Source organism: Thalassophryne amazonica, chromosome 4, assembly GCF_902500255.1.
Source record: "Thalassophryne amazonica chromosome 4, fThaAma1.1, whole genome shotgun sequence".
Lineage (NCBI taxonomy): Eukaryota > Metazoa > Chordata > Actinopteri > Batrachoidiformes > Batrachoididae > Thalassophryne > Thalassophryne amazonica.
The window spans coordinates 12,462,972-12,484,285 of record NC_047106.1 but is presented as its reverse complement, the minus strand read 5'-3'; the positions used below and the strand labels follow the sequence as shown (position 1 = coordinate 12,484,285).

The window sequence follows — 21,314 nt, the reverse complement described above, 5'->3', positions numbered from 1 at the left end:
TTTTGTTATTTTGGTATTGCGCTGAATCACAGTTAAACAGAATTTTCAGTTTTGCAAATGCCTTTTTTTTACAAATGAAAAAAAAAGATATATTTGTAAAAATTAAGACACGTTACAGTAACTTGTGTCTTGGTTTTTACAAATGAATAAAGCAATCAACCAGTGATAAGAGGAGTCTCATTTTCCCGTAATGCCTTTTGGCATCTGTGTGTGTTAAAGCTCAAACCTTTAAAATTAGTGCATTACTTTAAATCTAAAACATACGTGCAATATTTTCACTTTGTAAAAATGACAGAGTTGACATTAACGTCAATGAACTGTCTGGAATTAGTTTCGTTCATAAATTAAAACCATAAGTGAAAACTGCCTTCCTTTTGATGCCACATGCCTGTACTGTTCCACCATGTTGAACATAAATGACACTTCCTTACAGCAGTGGGCAGGGTGCACAAAGACAGATGCTCTGACTCCTTGTTTGTGATCGCCTTTGATTCTACTCAGAAGCGTTGGTGGTGCTTAAACTCAGAACTGGCTTTTGTCAGTAGCTGACAGTGTACCAGAGTTAATACTAAAAGTTAGCAGTTAGCTGTAGCTTCTGCTAATTTTTTTTAGCAGTGTAACGGTTTAGTGTTATAAAAGTTAACTTCTTCAGTTAGCGGATTAGTTGTTATCGAAGCTAACTTTTTGCTTAGTTGTGCCCACCACCATCAGCGAGGGAGGGGGGAACTGCTAAACTGGACTGAGAATATCATGAAGCAGTAGAAAGAACACTTTGATGATCTCCACAACCCTACTGACATGTCCTCCGTTGAGGAGGCAGGGATGGTAGACTCAGGTGGATCTGGTGACATCACCCTGTTGGAAGTCACAGATGTAGTCAACAAAAAAAACTCATCTGTGGCAAGTTGCCAGGGTGGACAAGGTCTGTCCTGAGATGCTGAATTCTCTGGATGTTATTGGGCTGTCATGACTGACATGCTTGTACAATGTTGCATGGATGTTGGGGACAGTACCTCTGGGGTGGTGGTCCCTGTCTTTGAAAAAGGGGACTGGAAAGTGTGTTCTAGTTATAAAGGACTCGCACTTGTCAGCCTCCCTGGGAAACCCTATGCCGGAGTACTAGAGAGAAGACTTAGACCAGAGGTCTCAAACCGGTTCCAGAAAGGGCCAAGAGGGTGCAGGCTTTCTGTGTAACCACTCACTGCAGCAGGTGATTTCACTGATTAACAACACTTTGAGCAGGTGGAATCAGTTAATCAGTGACATAGGACTTCCTGATAATACTCTTTATTAATATTTTGGCCTTCTGGTGTGTACTCATGATGCACTGCCCTGTGAGAATCTAAGAAAACGGTCAACATGCCTTTGACGTTGCTGCACACTTGCCGTGCTTTCTTTGGCCTTGGTGACGTTGGATGTTTCCGTTGCAATGACTGAGAGCTGGTTTCCGGGTCGTACCAGTAAACTCATGTCTCATCACCCAGTGATGACTGTATTCGGGAAGCTGGGTCGCTGTTCGCACATTCCAACATGTTCTGCGAGACTTAAAGACACAGTTGCTTCTGCTTCACTGGCAGGTGGCAGCAGCTTTGGTACGAATTTCACTGACGCTCTCCACATGCCGAAATCCTCTGTCAAAATGGAATGAATCAAACCTGTGCTTATCCCCACCCCATCCGCCAGTTGTTGCATGGTGACACGACGGTTATCCAAAGTCTGTATTCTGCCAATCACGTGGTCATTTCATCTTGTGGATGGCCAGGCATAACATGCTTCACTCTCCACTGATGTGCATGTATTTTTTAAGTGGTTATACCACTCTTTTGTTTGCTTTATGCTCATGGCATCATCGCTGAAAGCCTGCTGAATTTTGTGAATGGTTAGCGCTTGGGTATCACCAAGTTTTTGGTAAAATTTGATGCCGTACCTTTGCTAAAGTTGTTTGGTCATGTTATAACAAATGACAATCCGGCAGCTGTTCCGTGCACATGTTCACTCCAAGGCTGACTGCTCACGACTGATGTGGGTGGGGGAAAAAAAAAATTCACACATGTGCAAGAAGGTTTCCTACACCTCCCCTCCAAACCACAACTCACACGCTTCATTTGTTTCCGTGGTATAAAATAAGGTTGGATACGTTTTGAATGCGCCTCGTGTTTATTAGGAAATCCATTATCTGATTAATAATCTGTGGTTATACTCTTATTTTTATGGAATTAGTTACAGCTATTTACTTAGGGTTTGCACCTGCTATTGTTATAATTATTAGAATAGTCACAGTTTGACTGCTGGAGATAAGCTGGAACCTATCTCAGCAGCAAGGAGATGAATAATTTAATGTGACACTTGAGCACATATTTGTCTTTTATTCATTTAATCATTAAATTCTTCAATTATGCATTAAAATGTATGTGTGTCTTTATCTGTAACTACATGTCTTGTTGCTTGGAATAATGACTGGCAGGTTGATGTCAGGCTGTCCTTGGACCTGAGCTAAGCCTTTTAACACTGGCAGCATGGGATTGTGTTTTTTTTTTGTTTGTTTGTTTTTAATGTTTGATTGCTTTTGTTTTTTCCTACTTTGTAATAACTGTCTAAAACATTCAGTCAATTCTTCTTCTTCATCTTCATACAGAAATGTGACCTTCAGGTTTTTTTTGTTAGAGTGACGTAAAATGATCATGTAACTCACAGGTTCTTATTTTTATTTTTTTATAAAGCTGTATGAACAATCACTTGACTACAATGAACAAACTTTAATTTAAAAAAAAAAGAATGAATCCTTTTGTCTGTCTTTGTCTCAGGACTGAGTTTAAGGCCTACAAGGATGTGAAACCAGTGAAGCCCATCAAAGCCCCATCCCAGTATCACCCTCCTGTTGAGGAGACCAGTCTGGAGACCAGCTACAGTGCCACGTTCAAAGGGGAGCAGGTCAAAGGTCGCCCCGCTGACAACGAGGTGGTGGAGCGCCGGAGGATACGCAGCCTCTACAGTGAACCCGGCAAGGAGCCCACTAAGGTGAGCTCATGGATGTACACAGAACCACGGGGACCAGCCTCTGAAGTAGAACCCCTTTACAGAGACACTCGACCATGTAACAGCTTGAGTTCTGGCTCATGGCAGCACGACTGAGATGGTTTATTTAACCACCATCTTTTGTCATCAACAGAGTGATGTTCACGTAAGTCACAGTTGAGTTCAAAACGTAACATCACTTAAATACCAATAATGTATAAATATTAAAGTTCATCACTTACTGTGGGAAGTAACTTTTTTATTCCATAATTGTGAGGGTGAAAAAAAATCTAGCTAACTGTATCACATAAATCCAGTTTGAGTATTCCAGCTCTGCCAAAGTAATAAAACAAAAAAAAACATAACCCTAGGTTTGTATCATTTGCAGTCAGTGAAAAAACTGCATCCTTTTTGTCACTAACTTATCTGGGAAAACACTGCACCAGCTAGCTAGCTAGCTAGTCTAGCGCAATCACAATAATAGAGGGTTTTCATGTGACGTATCGGTCACGTCATTTTGTGTCCCGTGGCCATTCTGGATTACGACGCGGTGGTCGCTGTGATTACACTTGCAGTGCAGATTACACTTACACTTGAACAACTGCAGACGTTTCAACGTCGGTGTGAAGAAACCTCATGGCACCGTGTCGCTGTGAGAGATCCGCCACTAACAGAAATCCACTGCTCCCAGAATTTTATTTTATTTTATTCGGCAATAAAATTATATAACAATACATAAAAATATAGTGCAGAGGATAACACAAGAACACTTCCAATACGGATGCTTATTTGCACTGTGGTCCTCGAGCAGCGAGCTGCTGATCCGCAAGCTGCCCTTCCAGCACCTGCTGAGAGAAATCGCTCAGGACTTCAAGACGACCTCCGCTTTCAGAGCTCCGCTGTGATGCTCTGCAGGAGGCCGGCGAGGCTGACCTGGTCGGCAGCTTCCTAGTTCACAATATCGCAGTGTGACACGGTCGGCAAGTTCGTTACATTAACACTAAACTCACTATCTGGCATAAGATACGGATCCACTGAAACAACTGCTACACATCTATCACGATAAATAGCTTTATCTGGAGGATTTAAAGCCTCGTAATAACCGGACATTCTCTTCATTTTTCTATCACGCGTCAGCCTCCTTGTAATCCAGAATGGAGACGGCAGCTGTCCTGCAGCAAATTGGTCACGTGATTGAAAACCCTCCATAGTTTGTCAAAGCATCTAGCTTGGCTTGTCTGCTGTTACTTAGCTGGAAAAAGACAATATCATGCTGCTACCCAATTAGTGATTTTACTAAACAATTTAACTTTGCAGGTGTGTTGTTACTGTGAACTAACCAGTGGTGGGCACAGATAACCAAAAAATTTAACTTCGATAACAGATAATCAGATAACGGAAAAGTTATCTTCGATAAAGATAAAACAATAAACCACCCAAAAATGTATCGGAAGTTACAGATAACCGATAACACATAAATTCCAATATTACTTCTGACACATCTACAACTAGTAGTAGAACAAATTTAATAGCTTATAATAATAAAAATAAAAACAGACCCCAACAATGAGACCACACTTTTCTTTCAACATTCTGCCCCTGCTGGAAGCTCTTGTTTACTACAGAGCTCCCAGCACAGAGGCACTCCGAGAGCAGCCATAAAGCCAACTCTCTATCAATTACGACGCTCCGGTCAGGCGCAGGTCTTGAAAAATACAAAAGTACAAAGTTAAAATATAACATATATCTTTTAATGTTGAATAATGCACTAATTCTGAGGTTTTGTAATAAACAGACAGATCGCAAAGGATTCTGGGTAAAAGTGCCTCTTTTTGGAGCAAGGCGGAGGGGAAGGTGAAGGGCTACAAATCCCTCCGTTTGGAGGGGTAGGAGGAGCTTACTGCTGTCTCTGAAAAAACAAACATGGCGCCGAAAGAGCCGCACAAATGAAGCGGCTTTCATTACAAATTACGCTGTTTAGAAAGTTATAACTTGCCAAAAAACTTTACAGGCAATTGTCTATGACAGCAGCGTGTCTGCTGCTGGATGCATGTTGCGTATGTTGTCGTTCTGAAGAATATCGTAACGTCGCTCGTGCGCTGCGTTATAATGCATATACACACGAACGCTACGATAAGACACTTTTATAACTCACAACGGAGAAAATCATGATAAAGTGTAAGCACGTTAATTTGTATGTTCATAAATCTTTAAATATTATCAATCCCTGCTGTTGGATTTCAAGGTCTGTAACACGTGTGTATTTTGTAAACAAACAGGGAGCCCCGAACACACTCATCTAATAAGCTTTCAGGCAGAAAATGAAAAGTTTCATCAATGGGAATAAGTTGGAAAATATATACACACACATGTATATGTGTAACACATAACCTGACGTCCTAATAGATTGCTATTATTTGTCAAGGAATTTTCTAAAGGAAATAAGGCTGGATGCAAAAAAATAGGAGAATTTGAAAAAGAAATAAGGTTGTAATTCCATTAAAGTGAAACTTGTATAATGTATACATTCATTGCACACAAAAAAAGCCATTTGCAAAGCCAAAAAGTTGATTTGACAATCATCTGACATAACCGGGGTCAAAATAAATAGAACACTGCTATCTACTGGTTCCCACACGCTTAGTGAACACTACTGACCAGTAGATGGCAGTAGAGGCCTTGTAAACAAAATTCCAGATACAGTAATCCCTGTCTGCTACATTTAAAATGCGTGGAATTTAACAAACGCAAATAAAACCAACATCTATAAACGCAGAGAATATATTCAAGAGAGTTTTAGGCACTAGAGTTTAATGCTGTTGTCTGTGGAGGCTGAACAGAGTGTCTGAAATGCATTTGTCCTGTCGTGATGTACTGAGATTACATCATCCTACCCAAAATGCATTGCGGGTCACAGGATGTGCTCACAAAACCTTAAAAATTAGCACATTACTTTAAAACTAAAACATATATCTGATATTTTCACTTAATAAAACTTCAGACATGACAGTAATTTTAAATAACTTGTCCAAAATTTGCTAAACATATGCCTCTGGATGACTTAGGTGATATCGGCAGCCTATTGGTATGGTGTTAAAAGAATTTTTTTTTCTTTTGGGGCTGTTTCTCTTTTGTTTGCAGAGGATTGAGATGCTTTTTATACTGTGCGTCTATTACAAAATTTTTAACAGGTGAGTGCGAAACTAATTTTAAAAATGCTTGTCGCTGTTCAGCTTAGTTTATTTTGTTTATCAGTTTAAAAGTTATCGGACAAAGATTAATCGGAAGATAATTGGTCCGATAATGGTTTTTAAAGTTATCTAAAAAGATAATCCGATAAAGAAAGTTTAAAGCAGCCAAAAATAACGATACGTCTTTGGGATGGTTATGAGTCATTTTTTGTCTAATAGTTAAAATTTTATTAGCAAAGAAAGTCATGAAGTCATTACTAGTTAAAGGAATACTCGGCTCAGTAGAGCTCTGACTCTTTGTCAGCCTGGCTACAGTGCTGAAAATAAACCTGGGGTTGTTCTTATTTTCTTCAATTAGTGATGAGTAGTAAGATGTCCTAGCTTTACGGAGGGCTTTTTTATAGAGCAACATACTCTTTTTCCAGGCTAAGTGAAGATCTTCTAAATTAGTGAGACGCCATTTCCTCTCCAACTTACGGGTTATCTGCTTTAAGCTGCGAGTTTGTGAGTTATACCACGGAGTCAGGCACTTCTGATTTAAAGCTCTCTTTTTCAGAGGAGCTACAGCATCCAAAGTTGTCTTCAATGAGGATGTAAAACTATTGACGAGATACTCTATCTCACTTACAGAGTTTAGGTAGCTACTCTGCACTGTGTTGGTATATGGCATTAGAGAACATAAAGAAGGAATCATATCCTTAAACCTAGTTACAGCGCTTTCTGAAAGACTTCTAGTGTAATGAAACCTATTCCCCACTGCTGGGTAGTCCATCAGAGTAAATGTTATTAAGAAATGATCAGACAGAAGGGAGTTTTCAGGGAATACTGTTAAGTCTTCAATTTCCATACCATAAGTCAAAACAAGATCTAAGATCTGATTAAAGTGGTGGGTGGACTCATTTACATTTTGAGCGAAGCCAGTTGAGTCTAATAATAGATTAAATGCAGTGTTGAGGCTGTCATTCTCAGCATCTGTGTGGATGTTAAAATCGCCCACTATAATTATCTTATCTGAGCTAAGCACTAAGTCAGACAAAAGGTCTGAAAATTCACAGAGAAACTCACAGTAACGACCAGGTGGACGATAGATAATAACAAATAAAACTGGTTTTTGGGACTTCCAATTTGGATGGACAAGACTAAGAGTCAAGCTTTCAAATGAATTAAAGCTCTGTCTGGGTTTTTGATTAATTAATAAGCTGGAATGGAAGATTGCTGCTAATCCTCCGCCTCGGCCCGTGCTACGAGCATTCTGGCAGTTAGTGTGACTCGGGGGTGTTGACTCATTTAAACTAACATATTCTTCGTGCTGTAACCAGGTTTCTGTAAGGCAGAATAAATCAATATGTTGATCAATTATTATATCATTTACTAACAGGGACTTAGAAGAGAGAGACCTAATGTTTAATAGACCACATTTAACTGTTTTAGTCTGTGGTGCAGTTGAAGGTGCTATATTATTTTTTCTTTTCGAATTTTTATGCTTAAATAGATTTTTACTGGTTATTGGTGGTCTGGGAGCAGGCACCGTCTCTACGGGGATGGGGTAATAAGGGGATGGCAGGGGGAGAGAAGCTGCAGAGAGGTGTGTAAGACTACAACTCTGCTTCCTGGTCCCAACCCTGGATAGTCACGGTTTGGAGGATTTAAGAAAATTGGCCAGATTTCTAGAAATGAGAGCTGCTCCATCCAAAGTGGGATGGATGCCGTCTCTCCTAACAAGACCAGGTTTTCCCCAGAAGCTTTGCCAATTATCTATGAAGCCCACCTCATTTTTTTACATTTACATTAGTTACATTACATTTACAGGGATTATACCAAAGTGTTACTTTGCTTATGCAACCTATCATCTTGGGTTTTATGTTTTTCATTAATTTATATCAAGTCATAGACATTTGCTTTCAGTTTGAGGTTAAGGAAAATAATTTTAGAATTTTTTTTATTTTTTGTATTTTTTATAAACAAAAAATACATAAATTAAAATGGGTGAAATGCCATGTGTTCCAATACTTTTTGAGGGCACTGATTTAAAATGAGTCTTTATATAGTCTCAAAATCTGCATAATCAACTTCAAATTCAAATATACACATAATTGTCTTCTTTATGAAAAAAGTTACTCAAGTGATTCACATAGACTGATCCTTGCGTGCATGTAGTGTGTAAGTAATGTGCCTGCAGTCATGTGATTTATGTGGCCACTCCCCTCTGTCATTCTTGTAGGACATCTCAGAGACTGAGAGCAGCTCTGTTGTAAAGCAGCTGTAGTCAGGTGTGTTGTGTTTCTTCTAAAAGGCATGGAGGCTGAGCTCTCAACACACACACACACCCTTCCTGCCAAATGCATCAGCACATCTTCATGATTTGACCACCTGCCAGCCTGTACCGCCCTGCCGCAGTATGAGGCACTGATCTTTCCACAAAATATCTGAAGGTTTATGCACGAGGGCGGGTGAAAACAAGAAGGTTATAAAACAGTGGTGTAATGTGAAGGCGTGGCCCGTTAATCCTCATTCCCACATACACGATTTTGACCACAACTGTCCACGAATACATCACACCAAAGTTTTCATGGTGAATCTTGACCACGTTCTATAGAGAAATTAACTCCCAAAGACTTCTGTACGACACCATAACCTTATTACGATTATAGAATACAATTCATTACGATTGAACCAAGAAGCACTGAGATTTAGCACAACACCATCAATATTCTATAGTAAGATTGCATAAGATGGAGCGAGAGGGAACAAGAATGCGCAGGATGGCCTTCAAGATGGCAGCAAAACCAAAGGATGACACAAGATGATTCATAAAAGTTACATAAAAGTTTGGACTATCTGTGACTGAATGTTATGGGGTAAAAACAGCATGAATGGTGACAAAGGTGTTATGGTTAGGGGTCCAGACGGAACCAGACCGTTTCAGGCTATAGACCCAAATGCTGGGAGCAGGAAACAGAGCTGGTGTGAACGAAAAGATATTTATTTCCAATGAGGAAATAATAATGCTGCACTGGGGATGCCTGCAGAGTGGAGAGTCAGCAGAGTGCTGCCGTCTCACAGCACATGTAAACAGTGGCATAGCGAGGATGTGGATGGTGTTGATTTAGTGAGTTCATGGGTGATTATGATGATTATATGCTCTCCCAAGTTGAGAGGGTTATCTTGAGGAGGTGTAGCACCTGTGATGGATTCCTGCTGTGCCCCAATGTTGTCTTGTTGTCCGTACTCTGCTGAAACCAACCTCTCGCGTGTGTTATGGATCATGAGGTGGCACAAGATTCACAGCTGTGAAACACTGAATGGCTGAGGGTGTTTTTAACATTACATAATGGTTTGAGAGTGTATTTGCTATGAAATATCAAATTATTTTCAACCTGACGTGGACTTTGGTGGTAAAAAGAGAAATTTGAATATTCTTGCTGCCAGTGGAGGCTTGTATTCATCTGCGCATTTGTCTGTGTTCTGCAGACAAGACAACTTTTGAGTAGGTTTTGAATTTCACACAAACATATTACTTCTGCTCATCCCACAAGGTGGCACTCTGTATCTGGCAACGTTACCAATTGTTTGTTTTTCACTTTTTCATTAGTCATCTTCAATGATCTTAAGATCATGTATCCCTTTTTTCATTAAAATCTAATAGATCCCCCTCCCATCCCAGATCTCTTAAAGCTCTGTACTTTAAGATCCTTTTTAAATAGTTCATCACATCTGCCGATGGCCTTCAGATTGAAGCTTTTATTAATATCTTTAAAATGTGCTTTTCTTTTACCAGGATCATGTTTGTATTTTCTATCCATTATAATTAAAGCCAATCTGCAGAATAAGAATTTGATGGAATAATGAAAAATCATCACTTGGTTTTTGCAGCTGTTCACATCCTAAAGCTATAGTACGTCACATTTAGGTGTCTTCATAAGCATAAATGGGATACAGCATTCAAGACCATCCGTTCATTAGTGTGCAATCACCTGCAACAATGAATCAGCCTTGAACATGAACATTTCATTGAGGCCACCATGTTGTTCCACCATATTGATATTGTAACCCAAAAGTACAGTCTTTTGCATTCTGAAGTGTGGACAGAAGACTGAAGAAAACAGAAAAGGAATGGGTGATTGTCCCATTGTACACTTTGTGCTAGTTGCTAGTGCAGGCTAATAAATTTGAGAACCGGAATTTTTGTGGACTACATATGTTTTATCACAAGAGAAGGCAAGTGAGCATGAAGCCCTGTCGCAAAAACAATGAAAACATGAAGGGGAAACAGTTCTGACTGTGATGTCATAATGCAGTCTGCACCCTCACCACTAAATGACACTAAATCCTTCACAATGTAGCTTTAAATTAAGGTTGTTTTTATATATTTTCTTTACAAACATTAGTGATATAATCAAATCATCTACAAAAAAAAGAACATTTTTTTTTGTATTTTTCCTTGATAAATGACAAGTAATTGATAGCTAAGCGTACAGACACTTGAGATTAGGGATGGGTATTGATAACATTTTATCGATATCGATGTCATTATCGATTCTAACTCAGCCACATGGGGTGTGCAGCCAGTACATTCTGAGTGCCGGTCCCAAGCCCGGATAAATGAGGAGGGTTGCGTCAGAAAGGGCATCCGGCGTAAAACAAGCCAGCCCAACTATGCAGACTCAGAATCGAATTCCCATACCGGATCGGTCGCGGCCCGGGTTAACAACGTCCACCACCGGTGCTATTGCCCAACAGGGTGCCGGTGGAAATTGGGCTACTGCTGGGAGACAACGAAGAAGAACGTTTCCACAAACAGCGGGAGAAGAAGAAAACTAGAAGGGTGGAAATGAGAGTGGGGACTTTGAATGTTGGTAGTATGACTGGTAAAGGGAGAGAGCTGGCTGATATGATGGAGAGGAGAAAGGTAGACATATTGTGTCTGCAAGAGACCAAGTGGAAGGGAAGTAAGAGCAGGAGCATCGGCGGTGGGTACAAGTTGTTGTACCATGGTGAGGACAGGAAGAGAAATGGTGTTGGGGTCATTTTAAAGGAAGAGTATGTTAAAAGTGTGTTGGAGGTTAAGCGAGTGTCTGACAGGGTGATGAGTGTGAAGTTGGAAATTGAAGGTGTGATGATGAATATCATCAGTGCATATGCCCCACAGGTAGGTTGTGAGATGAAGGAGAAAGAAGATTTCTGGAGTGTGTTAGATGAGGTGGTGGAGAGTGTGCCCAAGCATGAAAGAGTGGTGATAGGAGCAGACTTCAATGGGCATGTTGGTGAAGGGAACAGAGGTGATGAGGAAGTAATAGGTAGATATGGTATCAAGGATAGGAATGGGGAAGGACAGATGGTAGTTGATTTTGCAAAAAGGATGGAAATGGCTGTGGTGAATACCTACTTTAAGAAAAGGGAGGAGCACAGGGTAACATATAAGAGTGGAGGAAGGTGCACACAGGGACTACATTCTTTATAGGAGATGCAAGCTAAAAGAAATCACAGACTGTAAGGTGGTAGCAGGAGAGAGTGTCACTAGACAGCACAGGATGGTTGTTTGTAGGATGACTTTAGAGGTAAAGAAGAAGAAGAGAGTGAGAGCTCAACAAAGGATCAGATGGTGGAAGCTGAAGGAGGAAGACTGTTGTGTGAAATTTAGCGAGCAGGTGAGAGAAGCACTAGTTGGAGGGGAAGCAATTTTGGACAACTGGAAAAGTACTGCAGATGTGGTGAGGGAGACAGCTAGGGCGGTACTGGGTATGACATCTGGACAGTGGAAGGAAGACAAGGAGACTTGGTGGTGGAATGAAGAGGTCCAGGAAAGCATACGGAGAAAGAGGTTGGCGAAAAAGTTTTGGGATAGTCAGAGAGATGAAGAAAGTAGACAGGAGTACAAGGAGATGTGGCGTAAGGTGAGAAGTGGCAAAAGCAAAGGAAAAGGCATATTGCGAGCTGTACAAGAAGTTGAATAGTAAGGAAGGAGAAAAGGACTTGTACCGATTGGCCAGACAAAGGGACAGAGCTGGAAAGGATGTGCAGCAGGTTAGGGTGGTAAAAGATGCACATGGTAATGTGCTGACAAGTGAGGAGTGTGTGCTGAGAAGGTGGAGGGAATATTTTGAAGAGTTGATGAATAAAGAAAATGAGCGAGAGAAAAGGCTGGATGATGTGGCGAGAGTAAATCAGGAAGTAAAAGAGATTAGCAAGGAAGAAGTGAGGGCTGCTATGAAGAGGATGAAGAGTGGAAAGGCAGTTGGTCCAGATGACATTCCAATGGAGGCATGGAAATGTCTAGGAGAGATGGCAGTAGAGTTTCTAACCAGATTGTTTAATAAAATCTTGGAAAGTGAGAGGATGCCTGAGGAGTGGAGACGAAGTGTGCTGGTTCCTATTTTCAAGAACAAGGGTGATGTGCAGAGATGCAGTAACTACAGAGGCATAAAGCTGATCAGCCACAGCATGAAGTTATGGGAAAGAGTAGTAGAAGCTAGGCTTAGAAAACAGGTGAAGATCTGTGAGCAGCAATATGGTTTCATGCCGAGAAAGAGCACTACAGATGCAATGTTTGCTGTGAGAATACTGTTGGAAAAGTACAGAGAAGGACAGAAAGAGTTACATTGTGTGTTTGTGGACTTAGAAAAAGCTTATGATAGGGTGCCAAGAGAAGAGTTGTGGCATTGTATGAGGAAGTCTGGAATGGCAGAGAAGTATGTTAGGGTAGTGCAGCACATGTACAAGAATAGTGTGACAGCGGTGAGATGCGCAGTCGGAATGACAGTCTCATTCAAGGTGGAGGTGGGATTACACCAAGGATCAGCTCTGAGTCCTTTCCTGTTTGCAGTGGTGATGGACAGGTTGACAGATGAGATCAGACAGGAGTCCCCATGGACTATGATGTTTGCAGATGACATTGTGATCTGTAGTGAGAGTAGAGAGCAAGTTGAGTCTAGTCTGGAGAAGTGGAGATATGCTTTGGAGAGAAGGGGAATGAAAGTCAGTAGAAGCAAGACTGAGTACATGTGTGTGAATGAGAGGGAGCCCAGTGGAATAGTGCAGTTACAAGGAGTAGAAGTGGTGAAAGTAGATGAGTTTAAATATTTGGGGTCAACTGTTCAAAGTAATGGAGAGTGTGGTAGAGAGGTGAAGAAGAGAGTGCAGGCAGGGTGGAGTGGGTGGAGAAAGGTGGCAGGAGTGATTTGTGACCGAAGAATATCAGCAAGAGTGAAGGGGAAAGTTTACAAAACAGTAGTGAGACCAGCTATGTTGTATGGTTTAGAGACAGTGGCACTAACAAAAAGACAGGAGGCAGAGCTGGAGGTGGCAGAGCTGAAGATGTTGAGATTCTCTTTGGGAGTGACAAGAATGGACAAGATTAGAAATGAACATATCAGAGGGACAGCTCAGGTGGGACGGTTTGAAGACAAAGTCAGAGAGGCGAGATTGAGATGGTTTGGACATGTGCAGAGGAGGGACCCAGGGTATAGAGGGAGAAGGATGCTGAGGATGGAGCCACCAGGCAGGAGGAGAAGAGGGAGACCAAAGAGGAGGTTCATGGATGTGCTGAGAGAGGACATGCAGGTGGTTGGTGTGACAGAGGAAGATACAGAGGACAGGGTGAGATGGAAACGATTGATCTGCTGTGGCGACCCCTAACGGGAACAGCTGAAAGACAAAGAAGAAGATGTCATTATCGATTCTGCTTATCGATCCAATTCCTTATCGATTCCCTTATTGATACCTCTTGTGAATTTTGTACTAAAAGTAGGCTTTACAGGTTTTCTATGTATTTCATTGAGTCTTAAAGTAAATACTGTAGTGTTCAGAATAATAGTAGTGCTATGTGACTAAAAAGATTAATCCAGGTTTTGAGTATATTTCTTATTGTTACATGGGAAACAAGGTACCAGTAGATTCAGTAGATTCTCACACATCCAACAAGACCAAGCATTCATGATATGCACACTCTTAAGGCTATGAAATTGGGCTATTAGTAAAAAAAAAAGTAGAAAAGGGGGTGTACACAATAATAATAGTGTGGCATTCAGTCAGTGAGTTCATCAATTTTGTGGAACAAACAGGTGTGAATCAGGTGTCCCCTATTTAAGGATGAAGCCAGCACCTGTTGAACGTGCTTTTCTCTTTGAAAGCCTGAGGAAAATGGGATGTTCAAGACATTGTTCAGAAGAACAGCATAGTTTGATTAAAAAGTTGATTGGAGAGGGGAAAACTTATACGCAGGTGCAAAAAATGATAGGCTGTTTATCTACAATGATCTCCAATGCTTTAAAATGGACAAAAAATCAGAGACGCGTGGAAGAAAACAGAAAACAGCCATCAAAATGGATAGAAGAATAACCAGAATGGCAAAGGCTGACCCATTGATCAGCTCCAGGATGATCAAAGACAGTCTGGAGTTACCTGTAAGTGCTGTGACAGTTAGAAGACGCCTGTGTGAAGCTCATTTATTTTCAAGAATCCCCCACAAAGTCCCTCTGTTAAATAAAAGACGTGCAGAAGAGGTTACAATTTACCAAAGAACACATCAACTGGCCTAAAGAGAAATGGAGGAATATTTTGTGGACTGATGAGAGCAAAATTGTTCTTTTTGGGTCCAAGGGCCGCAAACAGTTTGTGAGACGACCCCCAAACTCTGAATTCAAGCCACAGTTCACAGTGAAGACAGTGAAGCATGGTGGTGCAAGCATCATGATATGGGCATGTTTCTCTTACTATGGTGTTGGGCCTATATATCACATACCAGGTATCATGGATCAGTTTGGATATGTCAAAATACTTGAAGAGGTCATGTTGCCTTATGCTGAAGAGGACATGACCTTGAAATGGGTGTTTCAACAAGACAATGACCCCAAGCACACTAGTAAACGAGCAAAATCTTGGTTCCAAACCAACAAAATTAATGGCTCACAGATGTGAAGAAATCATGAAAAACTGTGGTTATACAACTAAATACTAGTTTAGTGGTTCACATGATTGCTAAAAAAAAGCAGTTTGAACATAATAGTTTTGAGTTTGTAGCATCAACAGCAGATGCTACTATAATTGTGAACACCCCCTTTTTCTACTTTTTTACTAATAGCCCAATTTCATAGCCTTCATCAACAGCAGATGCTACTATAATTGTGAACACCCCCTTTTTCTACTTTTTTACTAATAGCCCAATTTCATAGCCTTAAGAGTGTGCATATCATGAATGCTTGGTCTTGTTGGATTTGTGAGAATCTACTGAATCTACTGGTACCTTGTTTCCCATGTAACAATAAGAAATATACTCAAAACCTGGATTAATCTTTTTAGTCACATAGCACTACTATTATTCTGAACACTACTGTATTAAATTAGTCACTGTATCCTTGATCTCTGGACATAAATAAAAATAAACAAAACGGTGTTTCGCTTTGAAGTTATTAATTCAGACTGGATTCTATCGTTCTGACTTGACTCGGCAGAGAGCCGCGCAGCGTTTGGAGCTGTGTGAATACAACAGAGGACGATTCTCGTTTCTTTCTTGCAACAAGACAGGAGTCCCAGTTAGTAACTTTAATCTGCACAAAAGTGACTAACGATTGACATATTCAGGGATGACAGTGGTGAAAAACACACAAAAAAGCTGAAACCCAAAATTACCCCCCAACACCACCTGCACGAAAATGTTTGAATTCTAGAAGCTCTAAAATGCAATCTGGGACTATTCCAGACAATAAACTGCAGTGAGTGCAGCATCCATTTAGGTGAGAAAAAAAAACAACTTTCCTTATTCAAATTCATTCCAGTAGTATTCTGCTCTCACTAGGATGCAGCAGTTTGCTAGCTTTGCAGATAGTTCTGGAGGAAATCACTGAAGAAATTAACACATTGAAAATATGGTTTGACCGAAACAAACTGTCATTAAACTTAAATAAGACAGGGATGAAATGGAGGTGTGAGAGTCACTAGGTGTTCACAGGAAACACTTATTTATTTCTGTATGTATGTATTTATTTATGTATGTTCATTGTTAGTTGGTTTTATATTTTCTGTTGTGTTTTTATTCAGGTTCTTTTTGTCTCTCTCTAAAATTGTATATAATCATTAGATTTGTTATTATTACTATTTTACTATGATACCCAGCTTTATCTATCCATGAAGCCAGAGGACACACACCAATTAGCTAAACTGCAGGATTGTCTTACAGACATAAAGACATGGATGACCTCTAATTTCCTGCTTTTAAACTCAGATAAAACTGAAGTTATTGTACTTGGCCCCACAAATCTTAGAAACATGGTGTCTAACCAGATCCTTACTCTGGATGGCATTACCCTGGCCTCTAGTAATACTGTGAGAAATCTTGGAGTCATTTTTGATCAGGATATGTCATTCAAAGCGCATATTAAACAAATATGTAGGACTGCTTTTTTGCATTTACGCAATATCTCTAAAATTAGAAAGGTCTTGTCTCAGAGTGATGCTGAAAAACTAATTCATGCATTTATTTCCTCTAGGCTGGACTATTGTAATTCATTATTATCAGGTTGTCCTAAAAGTTCCCTGAAAAGCCTTCAGTTAATTCAAAATGCTGCAGCTAGAGTACTGACGGGGACTAGAAGGAGAGAGCATATCTCACCCATATTGGCCTCTCTTCATTGGCTTCCTGTTAATTCTAGAATAGAATTTAAAATTCTTCTTCTTACTTATAAGGTTTTGAATAGTCAGGTCCCTTCTTATCTTAGGGACCTCATAGTACCATATCACCCCAATAGAGCGCTTCGCTGTCAGACTGCAGGCTTACTTGTAGTTCCTAGGGTTTGTAAGAGTAGAATGGGAGGCAGAGCCTTCAGCTTTCAGGCTCCTCTCCTGTGGAACCAGCTCCCAATTCAGATCAGGGAGACAGACACCCTCTCTACTTTTAAGATTAGGCTTAAAACTTTCCTTTTTGCTAAAGCTTATAGTTGGGGCTGGATCAGGTGACCCTGAACCATCCCTTAGTTATGCTGCTATAGACTTAGACTGCTGGGGGGTTCCCATAATGCATTGAGTGTTTCTTTCTCTTTTTGCTCTGTATGCACCACTCTGCATTTAATCATTAGTGATTGATCTCTGCTCCCCTCCACAGCATGTCTTTTTCCCGGTTCTCTCCCTCAGCCCCAACCAGTCCCAGCAGAAGACTGCCCCTCCCTGAGCCTGGTTCTGCTGGAGGTTTCTTCCTGTTAAAAGGGAGTTTTTCCTTCCCACTGTTGCCAAGTGCTTGCTCACAGGGGGTCGTTTTGACCGTTGGGGTTTTTCCGTAATTATTGTATGGCTTTGCCTTACAATATAAAGCACCTTGGGGCAACTGTTTGTTGTGATTTGGTGCTATATAAATAAAATTGATTTGATTCGATTATTATTGCTGTGCTTGCTATTATTAATATATAAACAAAAAACATTTTTTAAAATTACAATTTGTAATACATTTGACTTTTTTATGACAACAAATGCTTATTATACAGAAAACAAATGCACCCAAACGTGCTGACAGCTGTAACTGCTTAATGCTAACTTTAACATTGAAAATGCCATAGACATGCTAACGTGTTAGCATCAGTCCCGTTTTTAAGTTATAAAATACATCTATCAACTGTTTCAGAAGACCATAACAGGTCGGTTTAGCATAAAAAAGGTAAATAATACTCACGGCCATATGCTCTTTAGGGTTTTAGCGGGGGAAAATTACTGCTTCGATTGGTTCAAGGTTCAAAGCAAAGCTGCGCTGCAGAAAAGTTGATTACAGACCTGCTGCAGGGTCTGTAATCAATGTAGAGAAATTAGCATTTTCCTGACAAACACCCCCAAAAACAACGGCCACTCTGAAGGACCGATAAGGGAATCGTTAAGCAAAAAGCTTATTGGTGTCGGTGGATCGAATCATTTCTTAACGATACCCGAAAGGAACCGGTTCCTGATACCCATCCCTACTTGAGATGGTTCCTGGATAGTTCCACGTTTCTCCAAAACTGGCACCTCCAGAGAGGATTTAGGAGCCGGGCAGCTACAGGAGTTGATACTGACCGTAGGAAGTGGAACCCACAGCCCTCTGGTCATGCACCTGCTTCGAAAACCTGCAGACTGTCGTCACCCACGATTTAATGTCTGAATGTTAATGAAACATATCATTCGGTAAAACATTAGACTAACATCATGTGCTAATGTCTGTGTGTGTTGCATTTTCTTTGGATGTTAATCTTAATGGAAACCTGCACGAGTCACTGCTGTTGAAGCAAAAAGGCACAAGTTCACCTTTGTGCTGTGTTTTTTTATCTTCATCACACTAACCACATATTACCACAAATATCACCGACACCATGGTGCTGATTTGTCATTTGCCTGTTACTATGATAAAGGTGATGCGTGTTGCATGTTGGGCCAAAGCTATGACGGGCTTCAGAGTCTCTATGATGAAACAATAGTGTTTCTCTTTTAGAGTTTTAAGCCCTTTTCACAGCTGCACTTGATGACGGCACCTCATGCCATTCTGACTTTACGCTGTCATATTTGAAACGAATGTGAACAGTTTTTGTGCCGCGAGCCTGCTGTGACTGCTGATGTGTCACAGTCAGAATGATAAAAACGCATCACGCTTCATCAGACAGCAAACACTTGACCTCTGCTGGATCAGGTCAGATCAAATCTGGGACCACGCACCGGTGTATCCACCACATCACGGACCCACCTTGGTTCCTGGATGGCAACCACCCAAACAGACCAACTAGTCTATCGCCACCTCCTGAAAGCAACCATGTATCTGCCACATAGTCCGTGAGTCCACAGCCAATTGTGACCTGATTGGTCCCACTTAAGGTGCCCAAACAAGTTTTTACAATCCAGCCTCAGTATACCACGGCTTACACAAAAATGAGTGGCTGCCATCCTGGCCGTCAGTGCCACATGCCCTTATTGATGCAACTCCACATTACACGGAGGATGTGCAAGGGTGCTCTTGAACTGGGAACCTTCCACATTGGACACAAGGGCACTGAATGACTTGACCACCAACCTTGCAAGCGGCTGAGAATGACGATGATGATGATAAAGATAAAATAGCTATACAGAACAGTTCTCCCAAAGACATCCAGTCATTTTGTTTGATCACTGATTCCAGCTGTCACAATCATACAGTAGGTTTGGAAGCACAAGGACTCTGAAGAATTTAGATGTCCAAATGTGCTCAGAAGAAAAGACTGTCCTGGCATGCAGGGAAAACCAGCAACACAGCTGAGCAGTCAGAATGTGAGACTATTGCCTTTGTCAAAGTGCTGATCAGGTCAGGTCTGGGAGCGTATGCTGGTGCTGATTCCAACACCCCAGACTCACCTTGGTTCCTACATGGCAACCACCCCTACAGATAACCAGTCCATTCCCAACTCTTGAAGGGGTGATGGCAGTCTTGAAGGCAACCATCTGTCTACTATAGCCAGGTGAGACATGGGCATCTCCTTCTTCTGCAGCTGCCTTCCAACAGAGGGTAGTGGACGATGAAGGGGATGGGGAAAAGCCATTTGGAGACTCTGAAAAAGAATAAACCATGAGAGCATCAAGGATCTTGCCTTTAGCGGGTGGTAACTGGTGCAGTGCTGAGGCATCATTCACTGTACAGCAGTGCCCAGATGGGTAACGCAGGAGTCCTATAAGGCAAGCTCAGGGAGGACAGAAACCTCCCAAGGAGCAGAAGGGCAAAACATCACATGATCTTGATTTTCAGTACGACTACAGAAAAAAAGCAGGATGTCACAATCCTTCTGACTTTTTTAGTTTTAAGCCGGAGGTGGCAGTAAAGTTACCACAGGGAAAGCTGGCTTGTGGCAGCCAAGCGTTCATAGCGACGTCACATTCGACTCTTCCACTCATCATGAAGCAGAATTCACCAAGCATTGGATTGTTCACCCACTAATAGGGAATGTGACAGTCTAATGTGCGCATGCGAATCGAGGGCTGGCGCAAAGCCCCGTGGTGCAGTGAAAGTGAGACGCGCACAGTCGTAATCCCACTTATAATAGCTTCGCACCACTGGCTTCTCTGCCAAGCACTCACACCAGATTGTGAAGAAATTCACATTTTGCGAGATGCGTTCATGTTTCAGGAGATATTTTTTCAGTATTCACATTTTGCAATTCACGGTTTGCGAATAATTCATGATTCTCAGTTGATTCATGTTTTGGGGGTCAACGTGGTCCAGTCTGAAAGTCTGTCTGATGAAGTGTGCTGCAGCCTTTATATATAAATCTTGAATACTTTCTGACTTTATATATAAATTCATGACAGTTGCATGCAAACATTGATGTTTCTTTTGTCGTATTTGAACAGAGCTGTGAAGGAAATATGGCATAAAAAGTTAAAATGCAGTTGGTTCAATGAAAGATGATACAGTTTGCATTTCTTAAAAGGGATTTTCTTTGATTGTTTTCGTGGTCTAAAATAATCTACATTTTTCTGCTGTTTTCCCCTTTTAGGTGGATAAATCCTTGTCTCGCAGCAAACCAAAAAAGACGCCAACAACCACTACGGGAAAAATGGTGAAAAAAGCAAAAGAGAAACAGCTCGCTAGCTCCCAGTCAGCCAAGAAGAAAACATCTTTGGATACGCAACAACCCAAACTAGAGGGCGCTGTCACAAAGAAGATCAAAGAAATTAGCAATCGACTGGCCGAGTCAAAACAGTGAACTTCACCTGTCCGTTATCCGCAACAGCAAAGGCTGCTAAGCAATGGATTAGACCTGTCTTATCCCTCTTTTCTTATCCATTGTTTTTAGTTCCTGTCACTTACCAATTGTTATGGATGTCAACAGATGTCGAGCTTTTACAATAATGCCAAGTTACAATAACACGTCACTGTAAACTGCGGCTGTAAGTGTGCAATTCCTTGTGTTTTTGTATTAGTGACCATGTAATTTTCGCATCACAAAGGCAAAATTTTGGGTCAACACAGCGGCCCCAGTATGGATCCACATTTTGACTCGCGATGCCCTTCTGACGCAACTCCAAAAGTAAAAATGGATCACAAGTGGCATTGAACTGGGGACCTTCTGTGTGGGAGGCAAGTATACGCACTGCTTGTGCCACTGTCCTAACACCCCCCCCACCCCCACAGAG

General features: G+C 41.1%; 1 protein-coding gene across 2 annotated transcripts in view; it reads left to right on the top strand.

Annotated features, from left to right (window-relative positions):
- The window catches only part of map6b (microtubule-associated protein 6b), a 42,396-nt gene extending 21,479 nt beyond the window's left edge, over window positions 1-20,917 (top strand). The window contains exons 2-4 of one of the 2 annotated variants that reach the window (XM_034169087.1): window positions 2,805-3,018; window positions 8,428-8,476; window positions 20,675-20,788. In XM_034169087.1, coding sequence (XP_034024978.1) covers window positions 2,805-3,018; window positions 8,428-8,472 — 259 coding nt within the window. In that variant the 3' untranslated portion in view covers window positions 8,473-8,476; window positions 20,675-20,788. Of the gene's footprint in view, window positions 1-2,804; window positions 3,019-8,427; window positions 8,477-20,674 lie in introns of both variants that reach the window. The other variant, XM_034169086.1, reaches the window with a different exon arrangement.
- The last annotated feature ends 397 nt before the right edge of the window (window positions 20,918-21,314 follow it).